Raw genomic sequence first — 16351 nt, 5'->3', positions numbered from 1 at the left:
GATACCGAGATTGACGAAAAAAAACCTTGTTCACAAGTCACAACCCTGTGCAGTCAATTATTATTGTCAAATGTATAAATAAAGTATATCTCTGTCATTAACAGAAGTGACGTTGTGGTGCAGCGGATAGCGCCATGTGCTTGCGTTGTAACGTCCTGTGTTCGAATCTGGTTGGACATGGGGAGTTAACAGAAATGTATTGAAACGTACCCGAAATTCAAGTTGTAGGGCCGGTTTGTGTCATTTTTCAAGTTTATGTATGAATTTGTACATTAAGTGCAAGTTTATGTATCAATAGTGTAATTAACCCTTAATTTCATTTGACCTTTCTGAATAATATTGTACCAAAATCATGCTTCTTCGCTAAGCTGTTTTCTTTGCTATAGTTAAATCTGAACAGGCTTAGTTGAAACTTGAACCTTCTAGAGAATCATACAGCTATGGCATTGATTCCTTTTACATTTGGTTATGTAATGATCCCTTTTTCATTTTTAATTAATGCAGGAGTGACCGAGGAAGATCTAGATAATGTAAATTTATTTGTATTCATGTAAAGGCAATTTATTTTATTTTCATTTATGCCATCCAGATGTAATCACATGCTCAAGCTACATGGAAAGCCAATAAGAGTAAACAAGATAAGGACTTCAGTTCAATATATACAAACCGTCTATCGTCTTAGCTTATCTCTAAGACTTGTTGATCCTGCGTTGTGATGGTCCGACGAACTCTGCTTCTCTTTTGGAGATCCCCTGCCTTTTGGAGCATCTAAGGCTTCGATTTCAGTTCAATGTTGTGCTCTATCATCCACCTTGTAAGACTAATATGCACCTACTACAGCTATGTCTGATGATTGAACACTTTTCTAACAAGCTTGTGCTAAATGTGATATTTTAACAATTGAGTTACTCTGAAACGCATATGCACGTGCACAACTGCACCACCAAGGCAAGTGCGCACAGGATCGCATAAGAGACGCGCCCCAGCCTCTAGTTTCTACACCAAAGTGTGAGCATTCCTCAGTTCTGACTTTGAGTAGTCCTATGTGGACCAGTTTACGGTTGGTTGTGAAGTGGCCCATTCTTTTAACATCCTACACAGTTTAGTCAAAATTTTGGATGAAAGAGAACAAACATAAAGAAAAAAGAAACAAATGCTACCATTCATTTACAAGCACCTATTGTAAGTATTTGAAACATAGTAAAGTAAAGAAAATGAAAAATAACCTTTTGAAAAAGTACAACAGTTGAGATTATTCTTTGACCTACAGGATTTCTCTTTCATGTTAAGGACAAGCTAAATAGGACATAAAACATACTTAGAAACTTGATAAGTTGAAAGAATAAAATACATCAGATTACAACATTATTTGCAGATAGCATCTAGAATGATACAGTGTGAGGCCACACCACATAATATTTCATTCTTGACAGAGAAAAAGGAGAAAGGGAAACAATGCACTACAGAAAAAACTCGGCAAAGACTTTGCCGGTACTCGGCAAAATCGGAAATTCCTACCGAGTACAGAATGAAAGAGAAATAATGTTGCTGGCGGGGACTCAGCAATGATGTATCCAAGAAATCAGGTTGCGCCATGTGGCATTATCGCCGAGTGTTACACTCGGTAAACATGTTTCGTCGAGTATCGAACTCGGCAAAGCATCTGGCAGTGGAATTTTTTTGTTTGCCTTGCAACAAATCACTTTTAAATAATATCTCACATATATACAGCAACAATATCACTTCGCAGATGACTCAACCATTGCTACATTATAGTCAAACAACATATGATCTCAAATATGGCACAAACACGTTGCCTCAAGCACACAAACACAATGTTCTCAAGCATAGCAAGTTCAGAAAAGCACAAGTGCATGCATAGGAAAGCACAAAGTTCATGAAGATAACTAGGATTTTTTTCACAACTGGAACATTGAAATTAGCTATTGGGATTACTTGCTCAACTCCAGGATTGGCTACCGCCACATTGTTAGACCCAGTTGAATGAATGACATGTAAGCACATGAGAATGAATGACATGTAAGCACAAGAGACGAATAATATGAATGGTGAGAACTAAGATGGTGATTGAATTAACTCAAAGAGAACTCACCATGTCCAAGGCAGGATCATCTTTACGGTGGGTTGGTGATATTGGCATAGTTTTGCCACTCATGGCATAAAGTTGTGCAACCATCTCTTTCAATGTGTACAATTCATGGTTCTATTTCTCTATGATGGACCAGTCTTCAGCCCCCGATCTCTGCTGGTCCTCCCGCAGTCCCTGTTCTGCATCCAGTCAGACCTACAACATGCCAACGCATTGTCATCAGTGTTGCAAGGCAAATATGCATGACCACTGTATTGATGAATGAAGAAGAACTGGCATGAATTGCCTCATACATGACCTCGAAATGCATAGGGCGTACCTCTATGCTAGGACTTGAGCCCATACTCATAACCCTCACTGCATCTTTTCTGGGTAGGCTTGAGCCCGTACTCATAACCCCATCTGCCCATTCATCCTACTGCTGTTAGCAATAAGAGCCACCTTAGGGTCGGAGGGCCCATCCACGGGATCAGGCTCCTCCCCGTGCGTTTCCTTGTATTTGGTGATGTATTTCTTCCCCTTGTAACGAGATTTATTTGGATTACCGAGGTAACCTCACGCGACGGATATGGCTTGCGGTTGGACTACTGACTCCTGATGCAGGACACATGCCGGTCAAGATGTAATTTGGACATATCCCCCATTTTGTCTTGTTGCATGCACATCTTAACAGGTATCTTCCATTGCATAAATTAAGATCAAGATGATCCCGATCACAAACATATGGTTATAAGAATCAAGTCCTCATACCCATGCCTGCTTTAATTCTAATGTTTACGTTCGTCAGTGTTAATGATCGTGTCTCTGAAAACTAGAATTCAACTCTCTCGCAAAAGCTTGATAGAAACCCTTGTTATAGTGCATGCCGTCTCATTGGTTCGATAACTCAGGGTCACACTCGGGAAAAAGGCGTGGAACATTTCTACTACGCTAACCAAATCGCTAAATAGACTCACCACGGTCTCACGTCTTGGTATCTCCATGTGATGGACTCATTCTAGAGGTTTTAGTCCTAACACAACTGGATTCTAGAGGTATTAGTCCTAGAGATCGGCCTTTTAGCACCGGGGAGTCTGGACTCCCTCTTATCATGACCATCTAAGCACAATATGAAACTTTGAGATCTGTGCCATGTCTAAAAACGCCAGTTTGATTAGCAACCTCGTACTGAGTGCCGCCGTCCTGCACGCAGTGACAGATGCACGCAGCGCATCGACGGCCCTGCTGCGCGAGGTGATCTGTGCAAAAGAAAACGTCAGATTCAGTAAAGCGTGCATACATAGTTGGATACAAGCAAATACATCCCCTAAGTCGCCCCTTGTGGGCTCGCCGAGGTATGTTCGGTCGTACGATTGGGCCGGTCCGGTCAGAAAGTGCAGGGCGCACATTATTGCATTTCGGCTCACGGGCCCTCGCTTCGGCTGGGTGGCGTGTACGTCTAGCACGGCCGCTCTCAGGTCCTACGTCTAGCACGGGATTCCTTTTCGGATTTGGGGGAGGACCGCGGCGAGCCGGAGGCAGTGGCGCGCGCCCGTGGTCGGTCAGGCTCTGCTCATGGCGATTCCAGCTGCGGAGGCGCCGGCGCTCGACTTTGGGTGAGTGAAAACTCTGCTCTTTTATTTTTGTTCGTCGATGGAATCTGTAACTTACGAGCTCGCACCGCTCGCCGGTACTGCAGATCGACGTCGACTGCCAACGATTCAGCAGCGCGCTTGGGGGCTTCCGTTACGGCCGGTGGCGGCGCCACGGCGGCTGCGTCAGGAGTAGGCCCGCCGGAATCAGTCGTCCGCCCGTTCTCTCCTGATACGCGCCGGTCGGATGAGGGTGGGGCACAGCCGGCGGTGGAGAAGGCTTTGTCTGATGTTGAGTTCTCCGGGGGGATCCTGCACCACGTTCAGCTCGGGCGGTGGCGATGTGGCTGTCGGACGCGCCCATGGCGCGGCGCCGCCCGTCGTCTCGCGTGGCTCGATTCAGTTCTTACCCCACAGTGCGCAAGCATCCGCAAACACCACCATCCGAGTTGCTGGAAGCGCAGGTATCTCGTTGATTTCTTTCGCTGGTGCCTAAGAGGCGTTCTTGCTGATTCCCATTCATATGTGCAGCTAGGAATTAGCAGGCTGCCAGGATTTATTTTTTGCAGCCATCTGAAAATCTGGCTAGGTCGACTAAGTAGAGTCTGAATCTACTTTGGTGGATTTTTCTACAGCTTCGATCCGGTCATAATATAAGGATTTTTTGTAAAGCGTCATCAGCCAAGTGAACTTAGGGCGATTAACGCCTTTGCCTAAACATAGACAGTGTTGAAAATTTTATTGCCGCAAAAAGCTTAGAATTTGGGAGATACCAATCGCTAGTGGTCTTGCAGGAGTGACTGGCCTTGGCAATCCTAGCCTGTTCCAATTTAGTTTGTGGTCCAATGTACAATGCAAAGAGGGGGAAAAGATCTTCTCCCAGGCGTGCCTTTGTTTTCCCTTAAGTTTCTTCTGATTTTTGGTGGTAATTAGTTAGTTACAAGGCCACGGGCGGCAGACGATCGGCGATGCGGTAGCAGTGATCGCGTGCCGTCACGTTGAAGCTTCTCTATGAGGATTCGCTGGCTTGGGATTTTTTTCTAGCAATCTGATTCTTGTCTAGTAGGAGCAAGTTGCCGAATTGGTGCATTATGCTTGTTTGTATTTATTTTTTCCCAGCTCGAACCGTAAAAATGCCCAAGCATACTCTAGTTGATTTTCAGAAAAATCGTCCGAGGGCAGCTAACGTCCCTGGTCAAATTTACATAGGTTGATTCTATTGCCACAAACCCATGAATTTCGTGTAGTAAGCATAGTGGGTGGCACACAGGCAGTACAATCTTTATTTGTCAATGTTCATAAATGTAAAATTAGAGGAAAAAATGGTTTTCCCAACTACAGGCATGCTTTCTGTTTATCTTGTTTTCCTTCTGCTTATGTTGGCAGGACAAGAGGGCCGCAAGCACCAGATGAGCGGGCGGCGGTGGTTGATCGTATGCCGGCACTTGAAGCTGCCATACAAAGGTTCGCTGACAGGGGGACTGAGGTAGTTGTCAACCTGGCGCTTGGCACAATTTTCGATTCTCTGCCAGAGGCGTATGAATTCTACAATCTTATTCTCATCGCTGGTTAATTTTCCTGGTTAATTTTCATTGGCAAAAGAGCTTGAATTGCTAGTAAAAATAACCACCGGGGTTGCATGATTAGGTCCTTTCTGTCCAATATTATTCTCGTCGCTGTTTCTCTGTTGGGATGGTGACATTTTTGAGTGTTCAAACATTGCAAAGGGAAAGCTATACTTCAGTATAATCCAACTGTAGAAGTTTGGTGAATTTCGTGCAGCAGTCTGAATATAGAGTGGGGGAGAGAATATATTTTGGATCAGGCTTGGCAGAAAGTGGTCCTTACTCGTTTTCTTAATCATGACCCGGTGTTTGGTTACAGTAGTACGCGTGCCCCGGCATTATGTACACTGGTTATTTTCCATTGACTAAAAAAATGTACATCTTTCATGGCGCGTCCGATACCAAACATCACGTTGCTCCCACCTCCGACCGCCTCGATGAGAAGGTTGATGCCAACGCTGGTGATGAAGAACGCGTACTGGTCCTCCCACAACCAAAAGTCGCACGGGCCTCCGTCCCGTGTCAGTTTCAAAACTGAAAACTGAATGATGAACAAGAAAATACAAAGCAAACAGAAGAAAACTGCAACATCTGATAGATGGGTGTACAGATAACAGACTTACTCCCTGATTCGGGCATTTGTAAAAACGGACGCCGGGATTCCGGTCTATCCCGGAGACAAACCATCTAGTCCTCGTCCCGGCACACCTCGGGCACAGGATAAATGGCAGCGGGGGCAGGGGTGTCCGTGAGCGGAAGATGAGCTCCGGGACATTGCGGCACGGCGACGTCGACAGATCACGACAACTCGGGGTGCTTGTGTGCGTGTTTGAAGCAAAACGTGCAAAATGATCGGTTCTGCACGCAGCGGCTGGTGCATGAGCCTTAAATACATGCAGCTGGGTAAAGTGTTTACGTTATACAGTGTTCGGTGCAACGGTAACATTGTGTCCTTTCGCTTATACATGTGCAGTGCTTGCAGCAGATGAGTCAGTCCGGCTGTTAGTGCATAGTACAACGGATACAACGAATACGAAACATTACGCTAGTTGGCGGCGCTCTATACTCGAAGTAGCACTTCCAGCTAGTCCTAATCGCGACGCTCCGCCAGCCGTGGATGCGCTGCGTGCAGCGATGGACTTCTCACCTCGTACTTTTGTATACGCAGCAATTTTACCGTGTTTGGAGCGCCACATATCATGCATCACTAGGTCTAGCCACCTACTGTTTGTAGGATGTGTAGCTAGCATTGACAGATGTGACCAGTCATCTTTACCTCCAACTCTCTCTTTCTCTCTCTACTCATTGTCACTTCTCTCTCAGCTAGATGCACTGATCCGACTCTACGAAAAACGCATGCGTAGCCACACCTTTTAGTGAGACTGTGAGAGAGAGCTTTTGTCTAATATTTTTAATTAAAGAGAGCTTGTGAGAGACCTGAGAGAGACTGACTTGTGCTTGTGCATGCACGTGAGAAATAGAGATTGACTTGTGCTTGTTATGGAGAAAGACTGATGTGCATGCATGTCAGAAACTTTAATGGGAGAGAGAATTGAAGTGTGGGGAAACAGAGAGCGCATGTCTACCCCTATGACCTGCTGCCTACCCCTATAGACTACTTGTCCTATAATTAAAATAGTCAAATGGCCTAGATAGGTATGTTCTAAATTACTTGTCGTCGAAATGGATATATCTAAAACTAAAATACATCTATATACATTCATATCTGCGATAAATAATTCGGAACGGAAGAAGTAGTATGCAACAGAATAAGCATGCAGCAGCTGCAAATGTTCTGCCGTAAGACAGAACGCTGCACGAATCTCAGCGGCTCCAGACGGTAGGATAAGAGGGGGTCGGGACCCCCGGGAGCTACAACAACTTTCCGATTAGTCCTAACACAACTGATGAACAGGTCTAGATATCTGCAGTAATGTGTATTACTCGTCTGAATGGCAGATTTTGCTTTGGACATGTCATTTCGCTGCGGACCAAGAGACTCATGGAAGCTTCTGTGCTTCTCCCAGTAAAGTTCATACATAGACATCGCTCGACCCCTCTTCCCTTAGATTGTAGAGTGAACGATCAAACTACAGTACCTTGGCTAAGAAACTCCAGGGGAAAATGACCCATCCATGAAGGGTTAGCTAGCGCCCAGTCCACACATACGTGGCAAAACGAGCCACCAACGACTTTTTTCTCGAACTTCTAGCTCCTCTCCTGGTATCCGAGGTCCATGAGACCACACACGTTGACCGCATCTCTAAAGCCGACGATCTGGCTTACACGTCTTTGACCAATACCAACATGTATATCAGTTCTCAAAACCTTATTAAAATCACCGACACACAACCAAGCTAAACAGGTGGTTGTAACCAACAATTTCATTAGATCCCATGTTCTATACCTTGCACTAGTTCGAGCCTCTCCGTAGAAATAGGAGTCTCTAGTCTATGTCACCTCCGATGGAGACTTTAGCATCTATGTGATACTCTATGTAACCAAGAACCTCAATGTTTATATCATTTTTTCCAAAACTATCCTAAGCCTCCACTTCGGCCATTACTACTAACAACATATCATTTATCAAAGCCTAACATACCGGCTAAACCTTCGATGCATGTTTTTGAAATTTGCGTTTCTACAATGCATAACACCGTTGGGGCAAATTGCTAGGTCTTGAAGCCCTCGAACTGTCGCTGGTTTGCCCACACCGCTTCCAGCAGAGGACACTCATTGGGATTGACGACTCTCCTCATGGGAGGTCACCAACTTTGCTTCATTAGTCTTGCCTTGAGATGCTATTTTTGGTGCACTCTTGTCCGCACTCATACATGTCTTTGTTCTCTTGAGATCACGCTTTGACGACATGCTCTAGGGTATCTTTGGCGGTGGAAGAGCTAGGATGCTGCCCTTAGTCACACCATTATCAAGTGTTGCTGTAGCCGCAGTAATAGATGCACGGTCTATTGGAGCTGCAAGTTCAGAAGTGCATTTTTTGTTGTGATCGGCTTTACATGGTTGCATCAAGGTCCACGTAACCATCCATAAACTCGTCCGGACCACCATCCTTGGAGTTCCTCCCTGCACCATGACCAGAGCATCCACCACCACGTCCATGTCATTGGCCTTTGCCGCCGCCTAAGCCACGACCAACACCTCTAAACCAAGAGGTGCACAAGTTTGTAAAAACTAGAGCTACGAGAAGGTGAAGTCCCTCACCATACTCCTTGTACACATGACCAAGTAGAAGCACACTGCACACCAATCCGGGAAGTGTTCATATTTTACCAGAAATACCACATGCATTTTCCCGTTGACAAGTGTCACCTCATCCATGAGTGGCTTGTTTACGTTGATCTTGACATGCAATCTGAAGAAATTACCTTTAAAATCCCATGACTTTGGCTCAGCATACACAAATTCCCCTACCTTCCCTGCTAGGGATTTGATCAATGGAAATACCCATCTGGAAGATCATGGATTTGCATCCAAATTCCAGGGTGTCAAGGACAAAGGAGGATGGTTTGGTGAAGCCATCATAGGGAGACAACATCCATCACAAAGTCCATGGCCCCTCCCCCATCATTCTTTCCCAGTCACTCAAGCACATGAATTGGAGAGTGTACAAATTGTCATTCAACGATCATCTTTACTTCCTTGTCCAAGTCCCATGCGACCCTCATGTTTCTGTAAAACCAATATTGGCAATACGGCTTCATCATGTGCACCCTTGCTATGGCCATCCAATGGATTGCCTCCTCCGATATTGCTTCTTCTTCCTCCACCATGACGTAATCGATATCCTCCTCTGAGATCCCCCGTGCCTTCATCGTTGCCTTGATATCACCAGAATTCGTGCTCGAACTCGGATCGCCTATCTCCATCTTGAAATCCTAGCCCGGTGAGATTGGACCGGGCGTAAAACCAAAAGCCATTCACCGAATGCATGTGGCAAAGCCGGGAAATGATCCAAGGATCGTCCCTTTGTTTGCTTGAGCCATTCCCGGCGGAGAAGAGAGGTGGGGAGGGGAGAGCTCAATGGCGCCTGTCGGTGTCAAAACCGGCGGATCTCGGGTAGGGGTCCCGAACTGTGCGTCTAGGCCGGATGGTAACAGGAGGCAGGGACACAATGTTTTACCCAGGTTCGGGCCCTCTTGATGGAGGTAAAACCCTATGTCCTGCTTGATTGATATTGATGATATGGGTAGTACAAGAGTAGATCTACCACGAGATTAGAGATGCTAAACCCTAGAAGCTAGCCTATGGTATGATTGTATGTTGTGGTTGTTGTGCTACGGACTAAAACCCTTCGGTTTATATAGACACCAGAGAGGGTTAGGGTTACACAAGGTCGGTTACAAAGGAGGAGATATCCATATCCGTATTGCCTAGCTTGCCTTCCACGCCAAGTAGAGTCCCATCCGGACACGAGACGAAGTCTTCAATCTTGTATCTTCATAGTCTAACAGTCCGGCCAATGGAGATAGTCCGGCTGTCCGGAGACCCCCTAATCCAGGACTCCCTCAGTAGCTCCTGAACCAGGCTTCAATGACGATGAGTCCGGCGCGCAGTATTGTCTTCGGCATTGCAAGGCGGGTTCCTTCTCCGAATACATCACAGAAGAACTTGAAAACGAGGATAGTGTCCGACCCTGCAAAATAAGTTCCACATACCACCGTAGAGAGAATAATATTTTCGCAATTCTATTTTGCTGACTTGTCTTGATAGTATGACGTTATGTCATGGCCCGGTGATTATTCGAACCGTTCCCTTTAACCAGCCCCGCACATAACGCGAGGCAGTTTTTCGACACGTCTTGTCAAAGCAGAGATCGTGTCCCCTTATTACGGGATTCTCATCAATATGGGCGTGGATAACCCAACTGCGCCATCAATTACAGCGCTTGGTGGATAAGCGAGTTTTACCAGGCAAGTGGGAATGCTTAGTTTCGTCCGCCCATATAAAGGGATAAGGATTCACCTTCCTATCCATGCCTTCTTCCTACTTTGCTCATCCGTTTTCGCACACTCGAGCTCTAGCGCCCAAGTCCACACTTCCCACCTCAACCTTCTCCAACCATGTCCGGAGCGGGAGGCAGGTGGATGGTCTCCTCCGTCATGGAGGGAGACATCAAGAAGCTGAGGAGAGCCGGATACCTGCCCGACGACATCGCGCACCGGCTCCCAGATGAGGGGCAGCTCATCCCCACCCCCAGGCCCCATGAGAGGGTAGTATTCCTCACCCATTTCCTCTGCGGACTGGGATTCCCTCTCCATCCATTCGTCCGGGGAATCATGTTCTATTATGGCCTGGATTTCCACGATCTGGCCCCGAACTTCATCCTCAATATCTCGGCGTTTATTGTCGTGTGTGAGGCCTTCCTCCGCATCAAGCTCCACTTCGGCTTATGGTTGAAGACCTTCAATGTCAAGCAGAAGGTGGTGGGGGCCCGCCAGGCGGAGTGCGGAGGCGCCATGGTGGGCAAGATGCCCAACGTAACATGGCTCGAGGGCTCCTTTGTGGAAACCATAAAGGGGTGGCAATCGGGGTGGTTCTACATCACCGAGCCGCGCGACCCTGTATGGGCAGCGGCCCCCGAGTTCTGATCTGGCATCCCCACGCGGCTCACCTCCTGGAAAGAGAAGGGCCTGTCCTGGGGTAGTTCGGAAGAGCTGACCGGACTCCAAACATGTATTCAAAACATGGTGAACAAGAAGCTCAAACTTGGCAACGTGGTCCAGGTCATGCTCCACCGCCGGATTCTCCCGTGCCAACAACGGGAGTTCAACTTGTGGGAGTTCGACCCGACGCGACACCGAACTCTGAACAGGCTTTTCGACACAACTCACGAAGATGCCTGGAGGGTGCTGTTCAAAAGCGCCGAGGTCCCCCCTCCCATTACTGAGGATCGTGGATTCAGCGCGAAGCACCAAGCCAAAGCGGTAAGCTGCTTTACCTCTTGCAGGATACTTATTTTTTATAGGTTGACTCCATGCAGGATCTAAACTCCACTACCTTTGACAGGACTGGCAGGAGACGGCCGGACAGATTGATTGTCCGGCTCCTTTGCCCGAAGGCCCAGCAGACGCTCTTCTGGGGAAGATGCTGACTCCGGCTCCTTATACGGTGCCGGAGAAGACCAAGAAGGCCAAGGGAACCCGAAAGAGTTCCCGACGCCAGGCGTCGTCGGACTCACCGCCCGATGACTCTGCGGCGCACTCCTCCCCCGAAGACGAGGAAGAAGAAGAAGATGCTCCCCCTCCTGCAGGGGGAGATAAGAAAAGGAAGGCCGCCCTAACTGGGGGGCCGTAGGGTCCAAGAAGGGAAGGACTCTCCTTCCGGACAGCTCCACCGCCGCCGACGAAGACAAAGACAAAGACGACTGGTTTCCCAGGGCCAAGCCCCTGGGGAGATCGTAAGTATTCGGATACCAGAGTAACTCGTCGCATTCCTTTGTCGCACTGCTTTCCCTAACGCCGAACATGATTATGCAGGCCGCCGCGAACCAGCATCGATGTATCATCGGACGGCTCCCTGGGCTCGTCGGACATGGATAGCGATCCAGTCCCGACCGCCACCTCCCCTCAACCTGCTGATGACGCCGAGGTGCTGTCTTAAGAGGCACCGGGTCGAGGGGAGACAGTCCTGGAGGCGCCTCAAGGCGACCTTCCGGACTTCGGGAGCTGAGGGGACAGGGCCCCTGAGAGCTCCGAGTTCGGCCCTCAGCCGAACACCGCGTCGGACCCTCCAGCGGTTTCGGGCTCGGGCAGGCGGCCTCCTTCTAAGAGGGGCAAGACGCCTATGCCGGTGACCTCTGTCCATCCAGAGGCGCCGGACAATCTGCTGGAAGCGCTTCGCAGCGCTTTCATCGACGAGGAGCACCGCACTATCATGAGTGCGGTGATCCAGAAGGTTCAGTCCGCCAAGAGCGGATTGACTGAAGCCTGTGCTAGCCTTCTAACAGGCTTTGAGGTAAGTGTTTTAAAATGTAGTAGAAATATTACCGCATAGACAGTAGCCCCTGATGCTTTGTTCGGTGTTCACAAAGAAAAGCCGAACAGAGGATCAAATAATATCGCGGGAGTCTAATATAAGTATGTCAATATGCATATGCAGGCTTCGCTGTTGGCGTCCGCCACACTGACTGCGGAGGTCGCCCTAACTGGGGGGGCCGTAGGGTCCAAGAAGGGAAGGACTCTCCTTCCGGACAGCTCCACCGCCGCCGATGAAGACAAAGACGAGTGGTTTCCCAGGGCCAAGCCCCCGGGGAGATCGTAAGTATTCGAATACCAGAGTAACTCGTCGCATTCCTTTGTCGCACTGCTTTCCCTAACGCCGAACATGATTATGCAGGCCGCCGCGAACCAGCATCGATGTATCATCGGACGGCTCCCTGGGCTCGTCGAACATGGATAGCAATCCAGTCCCGACCGCCACCTCCCCTCATCCTGCTGATGACGCCGAGGTGCTGTCTCAAGAGGTACCGGGTCGAGGGGAGACAGTCCTGGAGGCGCCTCAAGGCGACCTTCCGGACTTCGGGAGCCGAGGGGACAGGGCCCCTGAGAGCTCCGAGTTCGGCCCTCAGCCGAACACCGCGCCGGACCCTCCAGCGGTTTCGGGCTCGGGCAGGTGGCCTCCTTCTAAGAGGGGCAAGACGCCTGTGCCGGTGACCTCTGTCCATCCAGAGGCGCCGGACAATCTGCTGGAAGCGCTTCACAGCGCTTTCATCGACGAGGAGCACCGCACTATCATGAGTGCGGTGATCCAGAAGGTTCAGTCCGCCAAGAGCGGATTGACCGAAGCCTGTGCTAGCCTTCTAACAGGTTTTGAGGTAAGTGTTTTAAAATGTAGTAGAAATATTACCGCATAGACAGTAGCCCCTGATGCTTTGTTCGGTGTTCACAAAGAAAAGCCGAACAGAGGATCAAATAATATCGCGGGAGTCTAATATAAGTATGTCAATATGCATATGCAGGCTTCGCTGTTGGCGTCCGCCGCACTGACTGCGGAGGTCGCCGTACTAAAGCAGGACCTCGAGCGGTCCAGGAAAGAGCTCGGCCTTGCCAAGAGGCAGCTCGAGGAGAACAAGGGTAAGTAATACCCTGTCTATAGATATGTATATATAAAAGAAGACGCGATTGCAAAATGACAGGATCAACGTATATTTGCCAGGGGCCACGACCGTGGTGGCGACCCTGAAGCAAGCGCTAACCAAGGCCGAAAATAACACGGCCAAGGAGCGCACCGAGCGAGAGAAGCACGAGGCTCGGGTGGGCGAGGTGCAGGAAGAGCTCCAGACTCTCGTGGCGAAGCACGAGGCATTGGAACTTGACTCAAAGACGCGGGAGTCTGAGCTTGCCGCGGCCCTCGAGAGCGCAAGAAGTGCCAAGGCTGAAGCCCAAAAGGCCCTCCAGGAGATCGACGCAATGAAGAAGATAGCGGCGGGTAAGGCTTTCTATATGCAAAGCAAGCATGTAAAAGTAAATTACTGATTACTTACCCGAATCCGGAGCTCTCTAGGAGCATTCGCAGATTTGCCCTGCAGCGTGTCCGATGCCGCACAATTTTACCAGGCTGAGGATGGATGCTCAACGGAGAAGCTGTTCTGGTCTCAGTATGCTGAGGCCGAACACCCGGTGCCAATGAGCGACCAGCTGAAGCAGATGGTCGAGCTACATAAGGCGGCCGATCGGGCCATGAAGAGCTTTATAGTCCAGATGTGGCCTGGCGACACCCTTCCGAACAGCCTCTTCGGCCTGGTGAGGCGGCTTGTGGATGCCTGCCCGCGGCTGAAGGTCGTCAAGCGATCTGTCTACATTGAAGGTGCACGTCGGGCTTTCGCCCGTGTGAAATTGCAGTGGGTCAAGCTGGACGCCGTGAAGCTGATCAAGGAGGGGCCGCCGGAGGGCAAGGAGCATCGCCACCCCGAGATGTACTACGAGGGTGTTCTGCTAGGTGCCCGTCTCATAGCGGACGAGTGTTCCAAAGATGTAATATTTGAGTGAGACTTGCTCGTTTTATCCTGTATTTATGGAAACTTGTTTCATATGCGGTTTGCAACGCTTGTTTGAATTTAAAATATTACCTTCTGTTTGGCTGTTTATCCAATCTGAGAGATGGCTAGTCCTCGGCTTCTGCCCCCATGCCACGAGTGCTGGGGTGTTCGGGAAAAACCTGAGCACTCTTGTTCCCATGTTTGGGTCCTTCGAGGAAGGTGCTCAGCACAGCGAACAAGGCAACCAGACTAATAATGCTTTATCACTCTCACTTAGCCATAGAATTCTATAATTTTAAATTTCGGCGGTATTCGGAAGGCCGAATTTGGGGCGCGATACACGCCTTTAAGCCGGACAGGGCCGGCCCCTCGCTCTAAGCGGCATAAGTCTTTAGGGACTCGAAAACCTCGCCGAACAGCGACCAGTCTCTCGCCTTATCATGAGTCAGTTTTAGCTTTCTCTACTGAGGTGCGGAACCCAGCAGAACCGGGACACAATCGCAGTAGTTCTCCTAGCGCTACATTAGCCGATAGAGCGGAACGTAAGGTACCAAAACATAGGAGCCGGGCAAACCCAACATTTGACCAAAGACATGATTCGGAGCTGATGCATATAATGCTATAAGTTCGGGGTGCCGCACTTGTGAAAGTGTTCGGACTTTTCACACCGTATTGTGAGGTACGTAAGCCCCTGGTGTATTAGCCGTACCAAGGTGTACGGTTGCAAGGCGTCATTAATGAACACACACACACACACACACACATATATATATATAACAAGAATGCAATAATAGTCGTAATGTCATGCATTGTTTATTCAAAAAATTGCGTTAAAGCAGAGTGATACAGATAGTGCGATAAGCAAAGAGTAGGACTATGTCCCTTCCAAGGGCAAGCTGAGGAATGATATTAAATCGAATATTTCGCTCGTTACTGTAATCCACCTGGGAATTCCGTGGTATGACGTAGCTGTCTGCCTCCTTGGTTGCTGCATCATGTGTTTAGTGCTGCCGGACAGTGTTTCCAAAGATTAAGGTCCCGAGAAAAAGAAAAATAACCAAACGGGAAGCCCCTAGTGCGGTTTAAGCCGCGTCTTGGGGCGTGCCGCAGTTGTGCCCCCCTCCCCACCTGTGCCCATGGTATTTTTAATGCGTAATTATGTACGCGCGGCACGAGTTTCGCCGTTGGGCTGGGATTGGGGTGGCCGCCGTATTGCTACGCGAGCTCAGATCGCTCCAGGCGGTCTATTTGCCGATTGCCCCGAGCGTGCTTGAAGGTGTCCGGGCTTTGAAGCGCCGAACTGGTTGATTGCCTTGAGAGGCTGCTTTGCGCTTCTGCTGCGAGGGCCGCGGTGTGCTCCTCTGTTCGGAGAGAGCGCTCTGTGTTTCCATTGACTGTAATAACTCCGTGAGGTCCTGGCATCTTGAGCTTGAGGTATGCATAATGCGGTACCACATTGAATCTAGCAAATGCGGTTCGCCCGAGCAGCGCGTGATAACCACTGCGGAACGGGACTATATCGAAGATTAACTCTTCACTTCGGAAATTATCCGGGGATCCGAAGACCACTTCCAGTGTAATTGAGCCTGTGCAATAAGCCTCCACACCTGGAATGATGCCTTTAAAGGTCGTTTTTGTGGGTTTGATCCTTGAGGGGTCTATACCCATTTTGTGCACTGTGTCCTGATAAAGCAGGTTCAGTCTGCTGCCGCCATCCATAAGGACTCGAGTAAGGTGGAATCCGTCAATGATTGGGTCTAGGACCAGTGCGGCAAATCCTCCATGACGGATACTAGTGGGATGGTCCCTGCGATCGAAGGTGATCGGACAGGGGGACCAAGGGTTGAATTTTGGGGCTACTGGCTCCAACGCATATACGTCCATGAGCGCACGCTTCCGCTCCCTCTTGGGGAAGTGGGTTGCGTATATCATGTTCACCGTCCGCACTTGTAGGGGCAACCTCTTCTGTCCTCCGGTGTGCGGCTGCCGGGGCTCCTCCTCGTCATCGCTATGCGGCCCCTTGTCCTTGTTTTCGGCAATTAACTTGCCGGCCCGCTTGAACACCCAACAATCCCTGTTGGTGTGATTGGTTGGTTTGTCTGGGGTT

The 16351-nt window shown here is 49.1% G+C and overlaps 1 protein-coding gene across 2 annotated transcripts; it reads left to right on the top strand.

Annotated features, from left to right (window-relative positions):
• The first annotated feature begins 3444 nt into the window (after positions 1-3444).
• LOC125513659 lies at positions 3445-5430 on the top strand. Of its 2 annotated transcripts, none has more exons than XM_048678825.1 (3): positions 3445-3705; positions 3789-4145; positions 5068-5430. In XM_048678825.1, the coding sequence occupies exons 1-3, from the start codon at positions 3665-3667 to the stop codon at positions 5252-5254; spliced, it is 585 nt and encodes a 194-aa protein (XP_048534782.1). In that variant the 5' UTR covers positions 3445-3664; the 3' UTR covers positions 5255-5430. The 2 variants fall into 2 exon arrangements, with proteins under 2 accessions (XP_048534782.1, XP_048534783.1); XM_048678826.1 differs by lacking the exon at positions 5068-5430 and adding an exon at positions 4213-4823 and having other exon boundaries at positions 3447-3705.
• The last annotated feature ends 10921 nt before the right edge of the window (positions 5431-16351 follow it).

Source organism: Triticum urartu, chromosome 6 (assembly GCF_003073215.2).
Source record: "Triticum urartu cultivar G1812 chromosome 6, Tu2.1, whole genome shotgun sequence".
In the NCBI taxonomy this organism is placed as follows: Eukaryota; Viridiplantae; Streptophyta; class Magnoliopsida; order Poales; family Poaceae; genus Triticum; species Triticum urartu.
Note: the sequence above shows the minus strand (reverse complement) of the source record. Positions and strands in the feature narration are given on the sequence as shown.

Bases quoted from the DNA above. Each gene is read 5' to 3' on its own strand.
- LOC125513659 (XM_048678825.1), top strand. From the start codon at position 3,665: ATGGCGATTCCAGCTGCGGAGGCGCCGGCGCTCGACTTTGG. The intron at 3,706-3,788 runs GTGAGTGAAAAC...CCGGTACTGCAG, and splicing joins GCGCCGGCGCTCGACTTTGG to ATCGACGTCGACTGCCAACG. The intron at 4,146-5,067 runs GTATCTCGTTGA...TTATGTTGGCAG, and splicing joins CCGAGTTGCTGGAAGCGCAG to GACAAGAGGGCCGCAAGCAC.